The following is a 25,650-nucleotide window of genomic DNA, read 5'->3' as shown; positions in this document are numbered from 1 at the left end:
GTTGCTTTAATTCAGTGTGTTCCCAAATGCTTCAAGAAATGTCATGTCTTCCCCCATAACACGCAATAGTTTTGAACATATTAGGCTACATTATGTCGTGTTGAAGTGTTTAGATTCCCAGCGCTTGTAGTAGACATGTTAACAGCAACTATGGCTATGCGCTAACACCAGTCAGCTGAGTTTAATTAGCGATAATGTACGGAGATGGTTCCGTAGTCTCTTTGACAGCTCAGTGACATCAGGTATCCTATTTATGTTTTTGCCAGCTAACTTTTAACATTATCTTCATATTCATTGTGATGCTATATGGGCCTCATGCACATGAAAGATTAATATCATGCCATTGTTTTGTTTAGAACACACCGTGAAATAAAGTTTTCACCTTACAACTTTGCTGATAACATTTCAAATAAATGCCAGTTAGCGCATTAGCAAGGATATTGTGTAAAGTATACTGTTGATGTTGTTTCATAGCCTTTTGCTTGTGTGTAGTTAGGCCCACTGCTAGATTTTGACAGGAGCTCATGTTATCTTTAAAGTAAAATATCAATATCAGCAAGAATACAAATGTACTCCTACTCGGTAGTGATGCACGATATATCGGCGGCCGATATATTATTAGCCGATAAGTGAAAAAATGAAAATATTATTATCGGTCCGATAACAGAAGTCTGGCCGATAATTTGCGCCTATATTTTTTAAAGTCCTAATTTAGGCCTACGTAAGGTCCGTCTGGCTACACTGAGCTATTGAGCTTTGTTGGCTATACTTTTTCCTCAATAATGTCAGCGGTGTGAATGTATTTCACCACTCTAACAAAAGCTGTGGATATGCGTTCATTTGGGAATCTGTGCATCTCAAAATCCTCTCGTGAATGATCCGCCATTTAACCTTAACAGAGCGGAGCTCAGCCCTATCTAGAGAAGTCTTGTGCTGGTGTGTTTGCACTTTACCGCGCTGGTCGGAGAAACAAGTAAACAAACTCGTTAGTGGGACGAGTACATAAGTAGGCCTAGTTCTAAGTTGTGTTTCTAGTATTATATTTGCATTACTTGGGTAGCTAGCTTGGGTTTTGTATTATTACCTAGAAATATGCTAACCATTCGTGCTTCAGTTCCAGACAGGTCATCATAATAAGTTATTAAAACCTTCGGGGCTAACTCCTTTCATTTCTGCTGCAGCCGGTTGTGCGCAACAGAGTAGACGGACATAAGATACAGTCTAAGGAGTTGCAGCTTTATTCAGTTACCCGCAGTTGAAACTAAACCTAAGTTTCCCTCACAAACTCTGATTTGGTCGCTATACTGTAGCTTATTCCAAGCTGAGCCGTTTATGAGCGTTTAGTCCTAAATGAAAACAATTCAAACTCTCTAGCCACTCACTCGCAATTCACTGACGTCAGGTTCACTTAAAGGAGCCACACATACTGTAGGGCTAGGCTACTGTTATGTTGTTGACTGCCGTACTATTGAGGACTATTATGAGTTCTGTCCATCATTTGGTGGTAGGTAAAATTACTGCAATAAAATTCTGCTTATTAAATGCTTTCCCCAAATCACTTTTCACATTTTTTTAAGAGTAATATTATCAGTTATCGTATCGGTATCGGCCACAACAAACTAATAAATATCGGTTATCGTTATCGGCCCTACAATTCCATATCGGTGCATCTCTACTACTCGGTTTGAAAGAAATCATGTTGGTGCATCCCTACTCCCTACTACCCTGGAAATCCAGAGTTCTCGCGAGAGCACAATGGAATTGTCTCTGCGAGACACTCTGGCAATGAGCAATGATGCACGTTAGTTTGACCCCTTGCATCCCGGGGAAACTAGCTAAACTGATGAAGACAGCGCTGCAATGTTGGAGGACAGTAAATATTGGTCGTAGTGTTAGCCGATTGCGTCGAAGTCCGGAATCATTCAGAGTAAACATTGGTCTAGTGTTATCCAATTGCGTGCAGTGATATTTTCAAATGCATGCTTGTTGCCGCCCCTCGAGTTTGGCCATTACATTGCTCGTGGCCAGACCCGTAATCTTTCTAGATTACCAGGGTCTGGATTTTCCAGGCTGTGTGTCCATTCCTCAATTATTTATTCCGTAATTAAATTGACAGTATTTCCCATCTTTACTGAGACAGAGTTCGGCAGTTGAAGGAAAAAAAGGACTGGGCTATTTTATATATATATATATATATATATATATTTTAATTTATTTCTATAAATATTTATGGTATTTTATCTGAGAGAAGGTATCATTGATGTTTGTGTGCTTGGTTTGATGACGTACTCTCAATACTCTATTCGATGAATCAGCACTTTGTTAGGTTTTGAGTGAGTTCATTCATAAACAGCAGAAATAACAAATGTGTAAGTAGGTACAGGACCTATAGATATAGCAGACTTAGAAAACTAGCTTTAGGACAAAACCTATTACGAATAAGGTGATGGAAAACATCTGCTAATGACTGCAAACCACCAGCCACAGCATCACATAGAGGAATTCCAAGCATGTCTGTGCTTGGAGTATATAAACAATTGGAGTCTAGCAGCTGTGATTTCCCCTCTGGGAGTCACAAAGGGCACACAAGAAGCAAAACAGGCCAAAGGTGAGGAATGTCCAGAATGAGTCACCACTCATGTCATGGCACATCCCAACTTTTCACATTCTCCGCATAGACGATAGCCATACAACACGCTACCTGTTATCCTTTGAGTCTTATTAGCTTCTCCTCTATCTCTCCATTTTTGAAGAGTTCCAAAATCTTTTTCCCTCATGTAATGCCAACATAAGCACTTAATTTTATATCACCTTTTTTGCCTTTATTTTAATAGGACAGTCAAGAGAGTGATAGGAAGCAGGTGGGGAAGAAAGACTGGATCAGGAAATGACCCGAGTCGGACTCAAACCCGAGTCCCCATGGGCACATGAACCCAAATGTAGTATGGGGCGCTGTAGCCAGTTGCGCAATAGCGCCCCCAAGCATCAGTTCCATGCTCAATTAACTTTCCAGGGAATTTTTTTTTATGTTTTAGCCTGTGTCTATAGAAGCAGTGTCTATAGAATTAGTGCGTGTCTGGCAGTGATGTCGGTCTGGTACGCAGAATGCATACAGGTTGGCAAATATGCAATAGACTTGCCAAGAGGTAATAAGACACTGTGTAATTGGCAACTCCACTCATCCTAACCAGTGCAATGGCCAAGGAGATTACAAGGTGCATCAGTGTTTTCATGGCAAAACATATGAGGCCAATTTTTGTAGTTAAAAATAAAGGCTTTCAGTCGTTGGTCAACACACTGCAACCCATCATGCACGCACTTCAGACTGGTGGTGAATCCAGAGCTTTGCAGGAAAATCAAAGCAAAGCTGGTTCAGGCTCTCAGAAACAGGTAGCATATCTATCTCAACTGGTCCTCCAGGGCGACCAATATTTTTTTATTATATTTATTTTTTGTTATTTAAGACAAAACACAATTCCAGTTGCTTTGCAAAGTTCTTAGAAATACCTGTGTTCGATGCTGCATGGAAGAGTTAGGGTGCTGAGGTCTGCTTGAAGTTCCACTTTGTGCCACTTCCTCCTCACTACTGAAGCACTTATGCTGCTGATTGCGCAATACCTCCCCATAATCCACTGCATCAAAGTTGGTCCTCCATAGCATCACCTATGAAACATACATTCATTGTCACACAACAATGTATTGTACATACACACTGAGGTTACCCCTCCAGGCCATAAGATGTGTACATTTATTTACAGCAAAGGCATACATTGTTTCCTGACTGCCGATGCTGTTTATTGTTGGTTTGTAAAGTTTAGGCGAAGTAGGGAGTAACGTTAGGAATCTCTGAAATCATTGGTCCAGCCAAACCAATCACACTGATCAAAGTTAACGTTATGTCTACACTTGTCACCACGCTATTGTTGGAAATGTTTTGCAATCTTAAGTGTCCAGACTCTAATCACTTTGTGAATGAGTTTGGTTTACCAGGCCAGTACCTGACAAGCAAATTGTTATATAAGCTTAAAAACATCAAGTAAGTCACCTGTTCATCAGAGCCTCCAGAAGCAAAGTAGTCACCAGTCTTCGAGAATGCAACACTTGTTGCAGGACCCTGCAGAGAAAGACCCACACACAGAGCATTAATAGAATAAAGAGCAATAGGATGGTTCATGAAATCAGGAAATTTCTAGACAGCTTCCACCGCCTACATTATCCCCTACAGCTATACAGATAGAGTTCTGTTTTTGATTCCCGGGACACTGACAGACCGGGGTGCACAAAACTTGGTGGGCATGTAGCCCCACAAGGATGACACAGAACCATTGTTTTTCTTTTTGATCCATCACCCACCCGCCACACCGGGCCCCCCAGTAAGGAGGGTAGGCCGGGCAGTTTCCTGTGAATATCTCGAGAACTGTAGGGTCGGGAACCCGCGGCTCCGGAGCCGCATGCGGCTCTTTGATCCCTCTGATGTGGCTCAGCTTTTGAAAATAATTAATGAGTATTTCATTAAAATGCTTTTTATTTTAGTTCGTTCATTTTCAAAATGTAATATTGTAGGTCTATCAGAGTAATTTACTTTCCACCTCACTTGACTCCGTAACTGTAGCCTGCACAATATTGTTACATTCGCGGTTCGTTGCCATGTCAATATCAAACAAAATCACCGATTTGCCTCCATTTCAGTCAACGAGAACACTTTGATTGTTATTGTTGATGTGTGCACTTGCTGTAGGCTAGATAAGGAAAATGTCAAAAAGGAAACGTCAGCGACCACAGCTTGCGAGCGCGAACACAAGTGGGCTGAAATGGGAAAGTTTCCATCCGAAGACTGATTCTGGAAAAGTGAAATGAACTGACCGTTATATATCGCACGCTGCAATGAGTTAGTATTGCTGTGTTAACCCTGTTCAGTTCCACTTGCATGTGAGAAATCTTTCTCACATATGAAAAATATAAAGACAAACCTGCGCTCACGTTTAAGGGCAATTCCGTGCAAAACTGTCACATCCATAACGCCAACACAATGCCATGGTAGGCTATTTAGTTGGCGTTATGGATATATGACAGTTTTGCGTGGAATTAAATGAGCCTCAATTCTTGCATGAAACTTCACCTCACTGAATATGAGCCAGCCAGACTCCAAGGCCATCACCAAATCTAATCTCTGGTAGGCCTAATATTCAATTTCGCCAATGACATGTCAACGAAAATTGAGTGTTGTGTTGTTAATTAACTATGATGTTACTTTGCATACCAAAGAACACTGATAAAATAGGGGTGGTGTTTAGCCTACCTGGGAAGCCTAGGCATATACTTCTGTCATTCCACTTTAGATTTCAAATTACACTGATAAAATAGGGGTGGTGTTTAGCCTACATGGGAAGCCTAGGCCTAGGCTAAGGTTTAGGTTAAGGTTTTTTAACATTCCGCACCCACCCGACCCGTCAGGAGTGTCAATCCGCACCCACCCGACCCTCAAAAATATTAACGATCCGCACCTGACCCGAACCGACCAAAAAAATAAAAAACAATGTGCCTATAGCCTAGGCTAGAGACAATGCTTTCTTATTAACTAAACACTGAAACAAGAAGAATTTGCACTGTAGGCTATATGCTTCAACAAAGAGTTGTTGCTCTAGGCTAGGCGGCTCGCTAGCATGTTGGATTAATTGAATCTGAATCTAGCTTCATGGACATAGGCTAGGCCTACTAAATAAACAAACTGAAAGATCCTTAATTCTTTATTGATGTATTTAGGTAAAAATCAAGTAATAGGCCACATCATGTGTCTCTCTCTCTCTCTCTCTCTCTCGTCTAATGAGAGAATGTTGCGGGAATGCAGGTTGCAGCGCACCCTCTGTCACGCGCCTGTGTGAGAGGGAGAGGGGAAGATTGAAGGTCTTGTAGACTATCATATCTTAACCTGTTTTATGCAGTTAAAAGAGATTGCAAGAAGGTTTGTTGCACTTAATGTTCTGTAACGTACATTATTAATAACTAAGTGAGAACTTTGTGAGAAGAAGTGCTTTGTCAATTTTTGACCCGCCCCGCCCGCACCTGCGATATTTTCCGATCAAGCTTACCCGCACCCACCCGACCCGCAGGTAAACCCACGGGTGTCCGCAGGTAACGGGTTGACCCACGCAACACTACTCTCCAGGCAAAAAAGGTTCCCGACCCCTGGTCTAGGATGACCAAATCATTTTTGTATGTTGGTCTCCAGGGGCCATGTCAACACATCCCATATCCACTCATTTGAGGTATAGCGCCACCTAGTTAAAGATGAAAAGGCAAAAAAGAGGCATTGTAATCACAGGTACCTTTGAATGACAGGTTCAAAACTGCACGGAATTTGAAGTGTAGGATCATTGACATCTTCTGAATACATGCCAAGTTTCATGGAATTGTGTTCATGGGGGGGCCATACGCACACACCGGCACGTGCACACAGACACATGCAGGCACACATACACACGCACTCACACACACACACACTTAATTTCACAGCCTAGCTATGTTTGAAACACAGAGCTTGAAAGCATTAACTGAATTTATCTAATAGGCTGGTGTGCTTAATTTGGTTCCTTGGTTAAAATATATTGTAGGCTACGTTTTTTTGCACAAAATTGCATCTGCTAATAAACTTAAACATAAACACAAACAAACATGATTTCCTGTGAAATCCCTGACTGCGCCTTCAACGTTAGCCTATTATTTGACAACACCAAACTAGGAGAGGAATAAATGGCAGCTGTTCACAAAGTTAACTTGCATGTTTTTTTTTTAATTAGGCAATTTTTTTGCAGCGGCGCTTAAATTATAGGAGCGGCGCTGCGCCGCTACTGAATACATAGTAGTGGAATGGAAATTACTAAGTGACCCCAAAATTTTGACCGGTAGTGTATACATATTATTTGGTGGTCATTCAAAGGTAGCAAAGGCAGAGTGAATTCACACCCTGAATGTTCAGAAATAAAGTGCCTCAAATTTATCAAATTGGTTGACAAAATCCAGTCTCATGAGTTAATGAGCTTGGTGCAGAGATGATAGAGATGTTTAAGGGCAATATTAGTAAAATCTTAATCCGGAAGCTGATAGCTGTCTTATATTCCTTTTCCACACTCTCTCTCCTACTCTCCCACTCACAGCCATATCAAGCACATATCAAGCGCAGCCCATCTTTGCACACCCCCATCCTTCAAGAATGACACACAGAAAGATTAAGCTGGCCCTCTTTACCTCACCTCATAACAGAGTGGCGCATGCTTTCAGAGGCAGCCCACTCACTAACCCACTCCCACAGGCAGTACTGTGTGAATGCCACAGAGCTGCCAGGATACCGCCTGCACCACTACAAACACACACATACAGAGAGAGAATGCATAGACAGCAGAGACTCAAGAGTGTGAGTCAGCATCGGTGGGCGGTTTCCTTGACATCTTTTCCCAAACACTCTTTGGCCGGATAATTTAAACAAAGCAGCAGTAAAGAGCACTAGACAAAACTATGAAATGCTCAGGTTGTGATGGAGATTTATGAGCCAGCACAGGTGTGAACAGTCCCATTTTTAGTATAATATAAATGCATATGGGGGAGTTTTAGAGCTTGGCAAAAAGTAAAGGGAGTTGGACTCAAGATTACTTTGATCATTACCAAATATGACGGCGATCATTTACACAGTACTGCTGTGTGTGCTAACTTAACACTGATTATGAGAGCAGTTGGAAGACACAATATACAAGTAAAAATCAACGATGAAGAGGTAAAAACAAAACAGCAGATCTAAAGATTGTACAATACTAAAGATGAACCAATCTGATACTCACAATCGTAAAAATTATTTTATATTATATTTCTTGCCTTAGTGTGGGTGAATAAATGTTTTTGTGTCAAATGTGTTGACACAAAAATAATTTATTATTTGTCTTGGGGGGGGGGGTCGTCAGGGAGGGAGGGCCTAAGATAATTTTTTAAGCCTTAGGGGAAGGCCCAGGAAAAAAATGTTGGCCTGGGGGTTCTGATGATTGTAGAGATCAGCGATGAAAATTATTTTTCCCTGATCCATGATCCGTTTTCGATATTTTAAAAGGTTTGTAGGCCAAAACATAATTCACGTCTCTTTGACGGAGTAGGCAAGTCCAAAAAGTAGCAACCCTACCTGAATCTCCCACCACCCCCCCTTGCTGTAAGCTTGCAGGTTTTTAAACATGGCTTCTAGTGAAGCAGCGAGGCGCAAACAAGGTGACTTTCGGCAAAGACGAAGCAATGTCCGGGCAGCTTGTATGGTTCACCCGAGATTACGAATATCATTACAGTCCCTTAATGCTGCAGATACACTGCAGATACACTGGAAAAGCTCAGCTCAGAGGTTACGCTTGTTTCACTTTACTGGCGAATCGTAGCCCTTGATGAAGTCACATGAGCTGCAATAAAGTTTGGGAACGTAGTAAACAAATTGGCAGCATCTTTGTGGATATTCGGTGATGAAAAAATTGCATTTTTATCATTTTTATTAGCAGTTTTCCAGCAACATATTAGCAAGCACAGGCCAATATTTTACAGCATTGTACAATATATTCAATGAAATAGCCTACCAACATGCTGCATTAAATGGATCCAGTAATCCAATCATTAAATGGATCCATAATCCAGTCATACTGAGCACTGCTGGTTGGGAAATATTTTTGAAATAAACTTTGCAGGGATGTGATGTAGGCCTACTGTTTAATACATGGGATCACAAGAGTGGCTCCCGAATCAGACGTTTCAGCGATTTCACTCAGATTCTCAAAGGCATTAATATACTGTTGCGATCGAGGCGCCTGTCCATACCTTGAGTTTTTTGGTAAATGCAGTAATCTTATCTGCTATGTGAGGTAGGTGCTTGTCTTTGCCTTGTAACTGGAGATTTAACTCATTGAGCTTTCCAAATATATCGCTAAGAGGCCAGCTTCATCAAGAAATTTTCATTAGTGAACGTGCTTGCAGATTCGTATGCGCTCTTCCTCCAAGAAGAGGTGACACAGAGCTCAAACATGCGCGACAGCACTTTACCTCGGGAAAGCCACCTTGGCTCGCTGTGAAACAGTAGGCTACAGTAGGCTATGAAATTCACCACTCTCACAACCTTGTTCAAAACCTCATTCAGGTCGGGGCTAAGCTGCCTTGATACGAGCGCTTCCCTATGAATAACACAGTGCGTCCATTGCGCACCGGGTGCTACCTAGGCCTAGGCTACAGATAAAAAAATAAATAAACAACTCCTGTTTTCACGTCAGTTCAGGCCCCACCTGGCATGTCTCCGCGGCCCAATAGTGGGTCGCGACCCACAGTTTGGCCTTGGCAGAACTTTTGCAAGATGAAGATCACACAAGTCGCCAGGCATACCGGTATGTGAGTTCAAGCAATCTTTATTATTTTTATGTAGCAAAAACTGGTAGAAAAAGCCCCACTCTGATATTATTCTTAACCACACATAAAACGGCATGTTTTTCCCTTGTTGTTCTGTATGATTCCGAAGCATATAGCCTACGAGAGGCGTAGTATTGTAGAGATCAGCGATGCGTGTGTACTCGTGTGTGTATGTGTGCTTATGACATTTGCTGGCCGTTTTAACCTTGTAAACGTCATTTTTCGACCAGTTTTATTTGATTCATGTAGGGGGGAGGGCCTAGGAGAATTTATTTGAGCCGGGGGGAGGCCCCTGGAAAAAAAAATTTGACCAGGGGGGAGGGCCAGGCAGAACATTTTTAACCCGATCGTTTGGCGACCGGCCCTCCCCCCCAGCTAAATATCGTACAGTCCCTTAATGTATGTAGGTCAAACAAAACGGAACCTGAAAGTAAGAATCGTAGAACATAAAGCGGTAAATAGAAATGGCAATATGGATTATGCCATAGCTAGACACTGCAAAGAGAAAAAACATGGACCGGCCACTACACTTAAATTCATTGGCATTGAGGGAGTACAACCCCACCCAAGAGGAGGCAACTTAATTAAATGACTTTTAAGAAGGGAGCCCTTTTGGATCCATGAATTAAACACACTTAATGAATTACAGAATTGGAGTGTGACATGATATCTTTTAGTACTTAAATTAGGGCTGGGCGATATATCGATATAAAAGAGGCAAGCCGAAGGCTGCTGACGAGTGCCCGCGCTAATTGTGAAGCAATTTACAAAAGATTCACTGAACAAAAATGCTGATGTGGTACATGAAAATTTAGCAAAAAATTTGGAGAATGCAATGCAATCAAGCATTTTGGACAATATATTGGCACAAGCTAGCAGCAGAACAATTGCTCGGCTGGCCACCTCCGAGAGGGCGAGAGAAAAAAAATATGCGCATAGCCTAAATTTCAGTAAATAAATAAATAAAGTATTGAGCATAATAATAAAAGTCCCACAACTCCATCATAATGAGAGAAATTCCCACACATGTTACAGCGCTGTCTGATAACATTAATCTAATAATGGAGCGGCCTGAATGCGGGACTATTGACTGGACGGACCAACTCTGACTTCTGACAATTGAACCCCACGCAGAGACACACACACACGCGCGCATGGACCACTTTGCCTCTCTCTCCCTCTCTCATCGCTGAAGTCAAATTATAGCCTGGGAGGTGCTTCTACATCAACCGCGATCGACAGGAAAGGAAAACAAACGTTTAGCAATCAGGAACCGTCAGGAATTTTGTAAACACAGAAGCATGAAAGCCTATACGCGAGAGAACATGGATGTGTTCTCCATTTGAGGAACGTTATAATCGATTGTGGACGTGAACAGACAGATACAGACACGGACCGCATAGTAGGCCTACTTTCACTTTCTAGTGTGGTATTCAGTACGTGAAAGATAATTAGTAGCAAAACAATGGTGAATGGTGGATATTGAAGTGATAACCATGTAAGTTGTGATGGTATGTTCTTTGCATTGTAGGGATACACACCCAGGACGGGTGTAATTATTATACGCATTGACCTTTTATTGTTCGAATAAATCGAATTGTACACAGTCAAGGTCATGTGACACCACAATTGTCTATTTCACCTGTGGGTTTCATCCAAAATCAGAGAGCGAACCTGAGGAAGCCAAACGGGGAAAGGCATTGTTCACTCCCAATAAAGCAATTCTTCACAGACCAGTGGCAGTGATAATTTCCACTTTTTAAAACATTTAATAGCTTATTTGGGTTTGGAAAATGTTACCTGATGGCCATGTAGCGTATAAAGTAGCCTTCCTTCCACCAAGTCCAGGATCTTCAGCGTAGAATCGTTAGAGGCCGTGATGAGGTAGTTCCCAGTAGGATGAAAGGACAAACCATTTACTGCTGCACTGTGCACTGTGGAGGTAAAGCATGTGAATTATCAAAACAACTAAAATTTCACAGAATACAACATTTTAATATGAGTTCTGTTTACTGAAACAAAATACCATGATAAAACCATTCAGTAAGACTCTTACTAGTTTATGCGAAAGTATTGCAGTAGCTACTGTACAGTGCCTATAAAAAATGTTCAACCCCTTGGATATTTCCACTTTTACTGCTTTTATAAATGGAATCCTGATCAATTTAATTTGGCCTTTTTTACAATAATTTACAAAAGTCCCTTCTTTAATGTCAAAGTAAAGTAGATTTCTACAAAGTAATGTTAATGAATTAATTAAAAATATATAATGCAAAATAAGCAATTGCATAAATGTTCACCCCCTTCAAGCACCTTCGGCCGCAATTAAAACATGGAGTCTGCGTGAAAGTAAAGTAGATTTCTACAAGGTAATGTTAATTAATTCATCAAAAATATATAATGCAAAATAAGCGTTCGCATAATGTTCAACCCCTAGCCTGGTTAACGGCAGACCTCATCTCATTGAGATGGGGTCTGGGAACCACACATTCATTTTCTCGTGAGGCGTGGTTTACAAAATGCCCAGAGCCGTTTATTTGGCGCTACGAATGTCTATCAAATACGTCTGTACATAGCTCATGGCCTAAGCCTGTGTTGCATAGACGTCGTCATCGTCTTGCTGAACCTTCCAGACACTGGTGTCTATATTACTATACTATGAGGAGTGAGGAGATTTAGCCACGACATAGCGTCCCGCCCCCAAGATCACGACATCTGTCATTTTGGAAGGATACCTGCCAGAACGCGTTCATTGATTGTGTTATTAACAGAAGAGGTAGTTGTGATTCCGCACGACTTTAAGATGCCTGGAAGAGACTGCTGCGTGAAAAACTGCTCCAGAGCATCACACGATTGTTGTGGAATCCTTAGAAACCATGGGTTGTGCTTTTTTTTGTTTCCCCATGTATGGAAAAAGATGAGGCTGCAGTCAATGTCTGCCAAACTTTGACAGGTGTCCGGCTGAGTTCATCCGTGTCCAGCTAACGTTAATGTTAGGAAACCGTGAGGATTACTAGCCTGATCCTTATGTTACAATAGCAACCAATCACCTAAGCAGATTTTCTAAAATCGTAAAGTTAACTCCTCAATATCTATGGAGAAAAAGTCAAGTCAACTTCTTAATTTCCTCTTAATTTAAGTATAAGCATATAGTATACTCTTTTGATCCCATGAGGGAAATTTGGTCTCTGCATTTATCCCAATCCGTAAATTAGTGAAACACACTCAGCACACAGTGAACACACAGTGAGGTGAAGCACACACTAATCCCAACACAGTGAGCTGCCTGCTACATCGGCGCTCGGGGAGCAGTTAGGGGTTAGGTGCCTTGCTCAAGGCGCACTTCAGCCTTTCGGTTTCTTACAGGTTGGGTCGTCGTTGCCGATAACATGCTAGCATTGTGCTAATGAATGATGTCATTGACACTTTTGAAAGGCTTTTTAGAACATTTAAGTGACTAAAAAATATAATACTTAACAGTGTGTATTTTCTTTGCCTCCCCTTTTGAATGCAACATTCAAATTAGTAGACAAAAAATTATATATTAGCTTATTTCTTAATTACGAAAATAGACACTCTAACACACCTTATGTGCGAACTCTTTTGGGAACTCTATGATGAATAGAACTGAAATAGATGACGATCGAAAACTCATGAAACCGCACAATCTGGACATTTTATCTGGACATTTAATCATAACTAGGCTTCTGATGGTTGCCGCTTTGGGTCAAATCAGTGACGCATGCACGTCAGGTCAAACCCAGGCCATTTATTTTCGTGGGTTTATCACTATACTAGGTGGCAGTCTCGCCAGGTCACTTCCCGGAAACATTACAGGCAACACTTCTCAGGAGCTGAAGGGGAAAATGAAAAAGTTGAAGAAAAAGATATTGCAACAGGTGCGTTTTCGCCAGACAACGCTGGATGAGTCCACTTTTCTACTAAGATGACTGACCACGACAATCAGGGGAGACCAGGATCACCACACAATCAGGGGAGACCACACGCCACGTCAAAAACATTAGAAAGAGTGACTGACCACCGTGCTGAGGAGGGAGTTCCATCTCCACCCACGGGAGTGGGTGATGGGCCGAGTCGGGCTTGCAAGAGGGCGATAGCGACACGTTACCGAACAGAAAAACTATATGTAACTTACACAAGTCCTTTGACCCAGAAATGTAAGTGTCAGAAGAGTGGCAGGCTCAAACAGTGCATATTTCATAAAAGACGCTATATCTCCATTTCTAAAAAAAAACTGGGATTATGATGAAATGAAAACTAGCCACTGTTTAGCTTGGGATTTCTGAGGAACAGAGACATGTAGAAATAAACAGTTTGTACTCACTGAGAGCTTAAAGTCTCACCTTTCAAACAAGCCATAGTATGTGTCCATAGCTATAGCATAGAATACGCTGTGGCTCGTCAACAATAATCTAGATTGCTGGCACTCTGGGCCAAAGCTTCCGAAAACAGTGTGGCATTCAAAGTTAATTAGCGTCTTTTAGTTATGAAAACTTTAACCATCAGCGACACAACTGGTGAACAAGTAATAACTTTCCAAGACAAGATCAAACTATTAGGCCTAGGTGAATTTACAATCACACTCAGTGGAATATTTTTAGTTTCGCAAAACGGCAGCTGGGGGGACGCGAAATTTTCGGTTGCCGGTTCAAACCCCGACCAGTAGGCACGGCTGAAGTGCCCTTGAGCAAGGCACCTAACCCCTCACTGCTCCCCGAGCGCCGCTATTGTTGCAGGTAGCTCACTGCGCCGGGATTAGTGTGTGCTTCACCTCACTGTGTGTTCACTGTGTGCAGTGTGTTTCACTAATTCACGGATTGGGATAAATGCAGAGACCAAATTTCCCTCACGGGATCAAAAGAGTATATATACTTATACTTAATTGCGAGTGAACACTTGTTAAGCTCACATCATCAAGTCTTTCATTTAACCCATCATTGAATGAAGAAAAAAATTACATAAAGAAAGGCCACTATGCCAGTCATTCTCACTTGTCACTTTCTCTCTGTATCTCATCCTCGCATGAAATAGATTTGCAGGAGATTTTAATTCACATGCTCAAGGAGCTTTCTGGAGAAGTTTGATGTCTGCTCGTTTGGCGTAGTTTTAAGTAAAAAATCGTAGCGGCATACTTTGATGTGAAAATGCGTGGTTAGGGACCGTTCGTTATTTATAAACGGGATCACCGGAGGGATTTTAAGTGCTTCGATGAAAAGTTGCATGACCCTCCCCTGGCTGCTATATAATTTTCAACGACCCTCCAGCAGCATTTTCAAAAATGACATGACCCTCCCCGGCCAATTGTCGATGTCTTCCGCCGACGCTCTTACGCGCTATGAAAACACATCAACACATGCTACCGCCCTAAAACCAACCTCTGCTTTCTGATCTTACACATCACACTTCCCCAAGATGGTGGCCATTTTAGTAGATTTACTCACTAACATTGTTGTGGAAACACAATGGAAACTAAATGCACACTTCCTGCAACTGCATTAGCCTACTTGAAAAGTTACTCCTCTAGTAATTATTCACATGAAATAAAACAATAAAGCATTGAGACCATTCAACAAAGCACACTGGGTAATAACAAATTCAACACATGAACTTGTTGCTATGGACTCGTCTCTAGGCTTCCTCAGTCATTGTAAAGCTGACGAAGCTGAACATTATCCAAAACTCAATTTCTCAGGCGAGCGTCAATTTGGGAGCTTGCTACACTCCTTCCTTCTCAAATGACTTGAAAAGGCCGTTTGCACAATTTCACAAAAAATCACAGGGACCGAAAAATACCTAATATGCCAACTTTTTCCGGGTTTATCATTTTAACGTTTCCCCACTGTCCTGCCGTTTTAATATATTTTTCCGTAGAATATCCCATATTAGTGTAATACTCTCATAACATTAGTCCTGCATTCTGGCCTGTCTCTGTGTTGTCCTGTTGTTACCCCTTGCCCTTCCAGAGAAACAGATGTATTCAAATCATCGTTTTGCTTGCTTGAATGCGAACTCAGAGTGATGTTAACCTAGGCCTATTTAAGTTAACGACGTGGTTGTCGTGAGAGCACGAATTATTAGCGCTTGCAGTGTTCGGCCGTAGGCTAAGCCTACGTGCGCACCTGCCAGGCTACTCAGCTAGACAAAGAATTCCCCCTGTATATTCACTCCAAGTTGGCCTACCATAACTTACCAACTACACTGTAGACCATAAACTGGCTATTTATATGACCAAATGTATTTGTTCAACTTTATGAAGCAGAATTACGCACTGCTACTTGGAACGTAACACATTTTTGTTGGCAGGAGAGAGAATGACAGCGAATAACAAATTGCACTGTTGCTGGTTACCAATAAATACTATATATTTTTTTGCAAACAACAAAAACAGAAAGGATGGAGACAGCAAAGCTAGAGATGGGCAGGAACAAGGTCAATTGGTAGAAATGCTTGTCAAAACGTTAGGAGCTGGATGTGTGGATGAATGAAGCACAAGTATGCTTTAGGCTATGTTAAGCATGCACACTGTTTAAAGTTAAGCTACACGGTAAACTACAAGTAAACCAAAGTTAAATTTAGCTTTTTTAGGGCTGGATAAAGTTGACCAATTGGATATAGGCTGTTAGGCGTGAATAAAGTAGGCTACTTTGTTGCTCTAACCCTTCCAACGTTAATGGGGACGAATGTTGACATTTTCCGTATTTTGCGTGAGAAACCCGGGAAATCACCCTTATTTTCATTGTTCAATGTTGACAGAGCTATGGAACGAAAGAGAACGTTATATGGCGACAGAAATCAACAATCAAAGATTTTTTGCTGTTTTCATTAATACAAAAGATGGGTGACCCTCCCTTCTAGACAAAAAAAAGTTAGGTGACCCTCCCCTCAACAAAGAATAAAAAGACATGACCCTCCCCTATTTTCCTCCGGTGACCCCGTTTATAAATAACAAACGGTCCCTTACTACGCAAAATGCGTACAGGTTGGCAGGTCTGCACACACACACACACACAGAGGTATAGCCCCCCCACACAACCGCCCCATACACACACACCATTACATCCCCCCACACACACACACCATTACAGCCCCCCCACACACACAAAAACATAACCCCCCTCACACACACTCACACACACACACACACACACACACACACACACACACACACTTACATACACATAGCATAAAATGCAAGAGTAGAGGATAGAGACAAATTGACAGGCGTGATCTATTTCTACGGAGAGAATGTGCTGGACTGAGCGCCGGTCATATTTTGTACCGCTACATCTACTTTGCATTTTTGCTTTTTCTTTCATTATGATAGAACACACTATAACTAATGAATACATGATAATTTTGGGAACAATTTACACAATTAAATCTTGTTTTAACAATAGGAACATTTGTAACTCCGTTACCATGTAACTCCGTTACCATGACTTATGAAACATATGTCTTAGAAGTATGCCAAAACTAATCACAGTCGCAAAATCTTTGGTCATATTATAAGTGTAGAAATACTTCTATGAGTTTTTTTAATGTTGTATTTTGAGAACCTCATGTTTGATGATGTTGACTTTTATTGTAAGGAAGTGATGTTAATTTTCTGTAACTCCTTTACCGAGCACTCTCTGGCTTTAAAATCATATGAAGATTTAATTTCACCAGACCATTATGTTCTACTATTTAAGTACATGTAGGCACATACAAACTGACATATTGTTCTTAAATTTTGATTCATTATTGCTGAGTGGCATCAAAAAATCTAGTGGGAGTGTAACCGCGTAATCTTCCCCATTAGCTACAAGAGACAGCGACAAAGCGGCAGGCTGCCATTCATTTTCAATGGGAATGGCCGTTTGCCAGCGATGAGCTTGCCACTGCCACGAGCAAGGCGGGGCCAAAATAGACAAGAAGTCTACTTTATGCAAATGCTGAGCGATGCGACAAAGCGACTGCCAATCGGAGTTAAGTTGACGTGACGTTCATTGCTTGAAAGTTAACTCAAAAAGTTTGCAATTTGCAATTTGTCAGTTTTTGGGTATGTTTTTACAGGCAGATAGTTTTGGCATAATCCTCAAATTCACTTTGATGGTACATACTGTAGTCATGTTAAGGATAGAACAAACATGTCATTCCTATTAGTCATATAGGATATGCACCATGTAGTTCTGTGTAACAACTCACAAAAATGTAAGAAAACCTTTCACAGCACAACATTGGCAGGTATCACCAAGAGAGACATAAGTAAACTTTTATCAATGACAAGTGAGTTGTTAGTGATGTTTGCTGGGTTTTTAGTGGTGTTTGCAGGGTAGTTAGCTTGTCAATTCTAAACCAAAACACATACAGCATGAAGGCGACTGATATTTGAACCAGAGAACATGCGGACACTAAATCCTGCTGAGCATATTTTAGAAAAATACCAGCAAAAACTGCGTCAGAATGATTTTATTTACATGCACTACAGTTCTTTTAACAGTATTATTTTGTGTTCTTTCCTGACCCAGGGTCACCTTTGGAATTTAAGTGCTGTGGTGGATTAGCAGGGGTAATACATTTCCACCATTCAAGCACTCCATCCAACCTCACTTGAATGGGTCTCTAAGTGCTCAGAGAAAAATATCCGGAATAACTAATCCCAGCAAGCTAGCAAGATTTCTCACTCAACTAGGGCAAGCTTTCTCAAACTGTTTCCCCAGATCCTCTCCATGTTTGCTTTCACAAGCAAATATGATATAAGAAGTACTAGACACCCTCCTTGAGGACAAAACGTGCTACTACAACCAGAAAATCAACAAGAGTACGCATTGAAGTGTGTGATCTCTCAATACCTTTACTAATTTTAGATCACTCACCGAATTTCTAGTCTTCCTTATAGCACCCAATGCCCTCTGAGGGTAAAAGGTTTCTGTTGATGGGGCAATTGAAACTCTTAATAGACACTCTGAAGTCTGGAACCTGTTTTCACCAAAATGCACTGCAAATAAATACAATCTAACCAAGTGTTATTAATCTTATATTAAGATAAAAAAAATCTATTGGGGATTATTTTTAGTATGACAAGACTTACCTAGCGTTCTCTCAAAAGATCATTTTGACTTTATTTAAGAAGACTGTCTTAAGGCAAAGGCCTTTTGCCTTTATTAAGCTAGGAAAGTGAAGAGCAACAGGAAGTAAGTGGGAAGGAGAGATGAGGTGGGATCGGACATGACCGCAAGTCGGATTCGAATCTGGGTCCCCATGGGCACTTGGGCCCGTACATGGTATAGGCGCTGTAGCCTGCAGCGCCACAGTGCCCCTCACGTTTGCTTGTTTTCAGGATGAGACGCCTTGAAATAAGTCAAACTCTTCTTAAATTAAGTCAAATGATTTTACGAGAAATCGCTAGACAAGTCTCTTTACACTGAAAACAATACGAACTAGATATTTTGATCTTGATATAAGATTAATAACATTTGGTTAGATTTTAGATAAGCAGTTTTTGCAGTGTATTGTTTTCATTTTTTCCGTGCGAACGGGGCCTGAGGCCAATTCCAACAGTAACCCCTAACTTAAAAATATACGTTTATGGGTGGGAAACCATAATGTAACAATAGATGTGAACAAACTAAATAGATTATCTAGGTCATACAGGTGATAACTCTATGTTTTCTACGATAGATACAACTGCACCACCTGTTGGTCTGGAGACAGAGGTAGCACATCTCTCACATTACAAATCAACTTCATGGGCTGTGGCTTAATTAAAACAACTAAAATGATACAACATCATTGTGTACAGATAATGAATAAAGTGTCTTCCAGAATTACTGGCACATTTATTTTAATATGAAAAATCTGAAAAAGACTGATGATAATTGCCCCTTACTGTTTATTAAATAAATAAATTATTTATAAAATTATTTACTCAACAAATAAAGAGTATGTATAAATAAATAAACGAAACCATTGCCACATTTAAAAAGTCACAGATTATTGCAAAATAAATGTTATTTCAAAGTTTGTAATTATATACCCCTTCATTTAGTATTTTGTTTTAGCTTTTTGGCAGCAGCATCCAGATTTGGATTGAATTACTGTGTACTTGGTACCTCCTGGAATCCAAGGCCATGTATGTTTTTTTTTTTTTTTTTTAATTTAGGATTTAAAATGTAATATTAACTGGTCAATTATCTAAAGCAAGAATACCAATTATTCTAAATTTAAGTGCATTAGTTGTATGTTTACACTGACAGAACTAAAGCTCAATAATCATTATTCTTGCATAAACAAACTGCTAGGCCTACATGATTAGCCGTAAATGTCATTAGGCATGGAGCAACATATTAAGTCAACTCACAAGTAATGAGAGTATAGACAAGCTCCACAATCTCTTACCTTGATAGTGCTGCAGAAGTTTATTGGTTCGAATGTCCCACACTTTCACGGTGTTGTCATTGCTTGCTGCTGCAATGCAGGTGCCACTTGGATGAAAGTCAGCGTAGTTCACAAAGCTGATTGCAAGGAAAACCAAACAATGAAATCAGTCTTGGCACCTTGCAAAACATTGGGGTCATTAAAGTTCAGGGGGTGTTAAAAGACTTACCCTCCATGTTCATAAAAGGAATGTATGCATTCACGACTGTTTTTGTCCCATATCTTTATAGTTTTATCATCACTAGCTGACACTATCAATCGTCCATCTGGTGAAAACCTGAAAAATAAGACCGTAAGTGTACTGATAACAAAAGCACATTATGCAGGTTTTTACCATTTTGTGGGTAATTTATTGAGCATAACTGGTTTTAAGAAGATCCTCTATATAATTTTTAAGGACTCTGGCCATGTGAAGGACAGGTGATTACATTGATCATTCTCATTACTTTTTGGGAAATTGCCCTCTATCCCCAGAGTTAGATAAGAGGATACACACTCACCGTTAGTCTACCTTAGCATATTTCAATGGAAGTGGGTTACAACACTTAGCCTATAGCTCACAAAAGTGATAAATAGACTCCTAACAACTCCAAAATGTTCTTGTTAACATGTTGTGACTTGTGTATATTTACCATGTGTAGAAATAACTATGTAAAATGAGCCGGACAGTAACGGAGTACATTTACTTGAGTACAGTACTTGAGTACAATTTTGAGGGATCTGTACTTTACTCGAGTATCATTTTTGGGGAGTACTCATGACTTTACTCAAGTACATTTGAGAGGCAAATATTGTACTCTTTATTCCACTACATTTCTATCCATAACCGTGAGTACCCGTTACTTCTTCTAAAAAAAAGGAAAAAAGAAAAATCTCGGAAACCCTCAATTTGTTGTTTCCCTCTCAAATGTGATTGGATTGTGCAGGCGCCACTGATTGGGACAGCCTATCAACAATCACCTTCAGCTTTCCGCCAAAGTCAACTCCATGGTCAGATTTAGATAAGAGATGAAACCATGGACGAAACAATGGATGAAGACGCAGCAGGTCCATCCCGGGAATGTGCCAACCTGTGGCCACACCTCGCCAGACTATTTCAATTTTTGGAACAAGTTAATGATAGTTTTAGCTTCAAGTGTTTCAATTACAAAATAGTATTTTGTATTTGAAATACGTATTTTAAATACATGTATTAGAAATACTGCCCATCCCTGGCAACATGGTAAAAAGATGAAAATGACTTGATTTTACTTTCAATTCCTTTTACATTCTCCAAGGTATTAACATTAACATTTTTTATAACTCCATGTAGGTTGTTTCTGTAAATGTAAGCACTGTGGCAGTAGTAATGCAATATTTAGAAAATGTAGGCTACTCTTGTACTCTTGATTCTCAAGTACTTTTAAAAACAAGTACTTTTACTTAAGTAGACATCTGACTGTTGAGTAAACTTTAGCAAAGGGTATCTGTACTTTTACTCAAGTAATGAAGCTGTGTACTCCTCTGAAAATGAGACCGCAATTTTGGAACTATATTTTGGAACTATATTCTGTACTGTGTAATGAAGCTGTGTCCGCCTCTGAAAATGAGACCGCAATTTTTGAACTATATTCTCTTCACACTGTCAAAGCACCGCTACCTAGACCATAGACACAGTGATTGCACAGAGCATGTAAACTGTGGTAAATTCTGTCAATAAAACCAATGTGACTTGCAAGTAGCGTAACTAAAGTGACTGGTAATTATGGCTGAGTTTATGAAAGCAGAATCCTCAGAGGATGATGGTTATTTCAGGACAAAGCAAAATCCAGAACCAAATATTTTAGTATACAGAGTATACAACAGGTTAGAATAGTATACAACAACAGGTTTTGGAAGCTGAGTGGCCAATCACTGTGTCCAGGTAGCGGTGCTTTGACAACATAAGCAAGAATATAGTTCCAACAATGCATCTGCTTAGAAAATGTCTGATTTTAAATTGTGATTTCTACATGTGTCTTCATCTACACAAGTCAGAACATGTAAATAAGATCATTCTGTAGCTGTTAGGACGTCTATTTTGTTGGTTAACAGTGGGGGTGTCAGACTGGGTTATCTAACTTTGAGATAGACGGCAAGTAAGCCAATTTACAAAAAAATTGTTGTGTTCCTTTAAGCACCCATGTTATTCATGTAGATTTCTGGCCAAAAATCCTGCTAATGTTTACAGCATTACAGCACACTGGAACATACCACAAAAAACTAGTTAGCAAGCAAGTAATGTATATGAAAAATGTATTTCTAAAACAGGGTCTTTTTTAACATTGACAAGATATTATCGTGCTATAAAGTAAAAAAACATCACACAACAAATATCTCATCATAAAATATTGTGAAAATATCACATTATAACACAAAGAATAAATATGTAAAAATATTTATTTTATATATATTTTAGTCCATATCACCTACACATAGTTTTTAAGTAGTGCGCCAAAATTTGTGTTAGTGTTTTCAGTGAGGAGCACCAGTAGAACTAGTGAAAAAAGTGAACCCGGAGCTCTCATCAACATTGGTTGAAAAAGCTCCTCTCTGAATGAGGAAGTTGATGAACAGATAGCAATGGCCACATACTTTGCACAGCGCACCCAGTTTATGTGCTGGCTGAGGGAGAAGAGGAACTTTTGCCGATGGACAGTCCAGACTTTGATTGTTTTGTCATCAGAGGCAGTGACCAGTGACTGACCATCATTGGAGAAGCTGACACTGCGGACAGTGGCAGTGTGTGCTCTGAACACAGTTGATTCACCTTTTCTGAAAGGTATAGAGTAGCATAACAAGGAACAATGACAAGAACAGCATTTTATGTACAAAATATGGCTATTCAAACTGCAATAAGTGTGAAATACAACTTTTACCTACAAATTAAATTTGCTGTGTGGTGAAATAACACATTTGAGTTCCTTCTAGAATTCTACGCAAACAATCTATAATTCAGTGTTCTTTATACAGTCTATAGGAAAAATCTCTGAGGGTAATTGTGGCATCATAGTCCAGAACTCTCGGTTCACGAACATTATACTCACATATTTGTGACCGTACTCCTCAACAGGTTAATTAGAGTCAGTGTGTAAATACACAAGACTGAAGTACTGGTCATCATAAATAACAATGCAATTCTGTGTTTTGGAAATAAAAACCTCCTTAAGTTCTATACCAGGTTCATTTAACGCGAAGCTACTCCTGTTTATACTTACAGAATTGCTATGACGACTTGCTATTAGGCTAATATCACTACTATTGTTATTGTTATTAATATATTATTTTGATTTAAATGCTGTACCTTGCTTTAGATAAAAACGTCTGCTGAGTAAACATAAACAAATATAAAATAGGATAAATTCATCACTGAGCTGGAAAGTTTGGCATTACATCCATGATTTAAACGCAACATACATTACTCACAAAAAGCTAGGGATATCTGGCTTTGAACTGTTGGACATGCACATTCAAAAGTTTAGAGGTCACGTCACCTGTAAAGGTTATAGTGGATTTTAGGTTAATCCTGAAATTTCACCCTAAAGCCGAATATCCCTGACTTTTTGTGAGTAGTGTAAACATCCTACTCCTAAATTTAACGTTTTACTATTAGTGATGATGTTTTCTGACAAAGGTCAAATGAACTCACACACTAGGTACCCAGAGACGGACGGTCTTGTCCCTGGATGCAGAGGCCACCAGGTGTCCCGAAGGTGAGAACTGTACTGAGAGCACTGCGTCTTTGTGACCAACGAACCTGTATGCTCTCATCTGAGGCTTCATATTCCATATCATCAAACACGAATCCAAGGATCCTGTGGCTAATATTAAAATTTTATCACATTAATATTAACGTCTAAATGAAACTGACGTACCCGGGGTTTTTCAAACGCACATGAACGGATCACGTTAACGTACCTATTTGTTTCATGTTGCAGTTGAAATCAACAGATGTAACTGCATCTCGGTGGCCTTTGAAGTGCCTCTCTAGTGAGGGATCGTCCTGAAATTAACATAAATTTGTGGAATGTGTGGTTACGTCATTAATAAATGTGATATCTGACAGCTTGGATAGTGATAGTTTTATACGTACGTAGACAAAGTCAGTAAATAAGCTAGAAGTTACTACCTAATGGTAATGTTATTCGCAGCTATAACGTTAACGTTAGTGTAACTGCAACTTACGACAATATCAATAGCTAGCAATCATAATAAATTAGCTGCTACAACTTTAATGGTAACGCAAACGATACAAAGTATGCTTGTTGACTTCAGCAAGTAGCTCAAGTCACTGTTGATTCTGTGATAGCTGCTAACTCGTTTACTAAAGTCACTTTAGCCAACTTACCATTGCAGACATCATTCACAGTGACTAACTGTTAAAAGTCAACGTTAACGTTACTCAACAGTGGTTTAACAAAGAAATGCCGAAGTCCGTAAGTTAGCCCTTTATTTGAACGTTAACGTTGCTAAATTAGCCCCAAGGACGTGTTCCTGATACAGCGACAGCAACAATCCAGTTATAGTTCGGTAGCAACCATGGAGGTGGTAGCAACTACTGCAGCCAGTGAGCTAACGTAGAAGCTAACGTTAGCTAATGTTGCAGTAGCCTGACAGTTAACGTTACGTTACTTGCCAAATCTTAACAGATGTACGGTAACGTTATGCATGATATATTTGCTTTAACTACATGTCAGTCCATCCTCACATCATCTGTCACAAATCGAATTTCTGTTTGAAATTAGCTTCTAGAACTACTCCTAACTTGAAATCAATATCTGTCTGGAATGTCATGCTATGCTACATGTGCTACATGCTATGCTGTATCCAGAGCTCGTCTGCTGTAACCAAGAGGAAGCAGATTCAACAAACAGTGCAAGTTTTTTTTGAGTTTACGCGCCCTATGGCCCCATCTGGCGCCCTCTTCTTCTTCTTCTTCTTGATTTTTTATGGCAGTTGGCAAACAACGTCTGGTTGCATTACCGCCACCTTCTGAAATGGAGTGTTGGTCTGGATAATAATTCCCTAAACTTAAATTATCTTTATTAAACCAGTTCTTCTTATAAAAAAAGAAAAGAAAAATCCAAAACATAAATCTCCAGAATTCCTTTGCAAAATATCTCTTACTATCAAAGGTATCTCTTCATCTTCTAGCTCAGGGGTCCCCAACCTTTTATGTACCATGGACCGGTTTGATTCCTTTTTTTTTTTTTCACAGACCGGCGGGGGGGGGGGGGGGGGTTCGGGGGTTCCATGTTCCATATGTGTTGTGCATGCATTACTTAAAAAAGAACTAGCTCCATGCAGTTATGTATGAACAGTGAAGGTAACGATCTCTTGTGAAAAACGTGAACTTGAAGAAGTGAAAATTGAACAATATGAACTATGAATATTGAACAACTTGAAGCTACATCTATAAGTGTGAACATGCTTAACAAAATATGGGAACAAAACGGAACTAAACGTGCATTACGAATTTACAGGGTTGCCAACTCTCACGCATCTGGCGTGACACTCACGCTTTCAGCACCAATCTCACGCTCTCACGCACACTCAAGAAATGTCACGCCAAATCCATTCTTTTTTTTTGCAATCCGTTCATTTTTTGTTGATGACTAGACTAGACCACAGCATTGTTTCTAAATCACAGGATACGAGTTTAAGGCATACATATGTCTAGACCAACAGCAGGTAGTTCTAATATCAGCCTACAACGTTCTCGGCGCAGTTTTCTCTGATTGTTGATTCGCTGACTGTTTAATCCGGTCCGCGACA

General features: G+C 40.1%; 1 protein-coding gene across 1 annotated transcript in view; it reads right to left on the bottom strand.

The window, feature by feature from the left end:
• The window catches only part of poc1a (POC1 centriolar protein A), a 118,013-nt gene extending 93,276 nt beyond the window's left edge, over positions 1–24,737 (bottom strand). Inside the window, exons 1-9 of the mRNA XM_076268844.1 lie at positions 24,224–24,737; positions 23,794–23,878; positions 23,525–23,696; positions 22,471–22,650; positions 20,027–20,134; positions 19,819–19,934; positions 11,218–11,351; positions 4,046–4,114; positions 3,508–3,663 (exon numbers count right to left, since the gene is read on the bottom strand). Coding sequence (XP_076124959.1) covers positions 3,508–3,663; positions 4,046–4,114; positions 11,218–11,351; positions 19,819–19,934; positions 20,027–20,134; positions 22,471–22,650; positions 23,525–23,696; positions 23,794–23,878; positions 24,224–24,238 — 1,035 coding nt within the window. The 5' untranslated portion in view covers positions 24,239–24,737. The remainder of the gene's footprint in view (positions 1–3,507; positions 3,664–4,045; positions 4,115–11,217; positions 11,352–19,818; positions 19,935–20,026; positions 20,135–22,470; positions 22,651–23,524; positions 23,697–23,793; positions 23,879–24,223) is intronic.
• Positions 24,738–25,650: the final 913 nt, after the last annotated feature.

Source organism: Alosa pseudoharengus, unplaced genomic scaffold, assembly GCF_046254945.1.
Source record: "Alosa pseudoharengus isolate Yale_2024_CS ecotype anadromous, Long Island Sound unplaced genomic scaffold, YU_APseudo_1.1 YU_APseudo_1.1_scf_5, whole genome shotgun sequence".
Taxonomy (NCBI): Eukaryota; Metazoa; Chordata; class Actinopteri; order Clupeiformes; family Clupeidae; genus Alosa; species Alosa pseudoharengus.
This window is presented reverse-complemented; position numbering and strand designations above follow the sequence as displayed.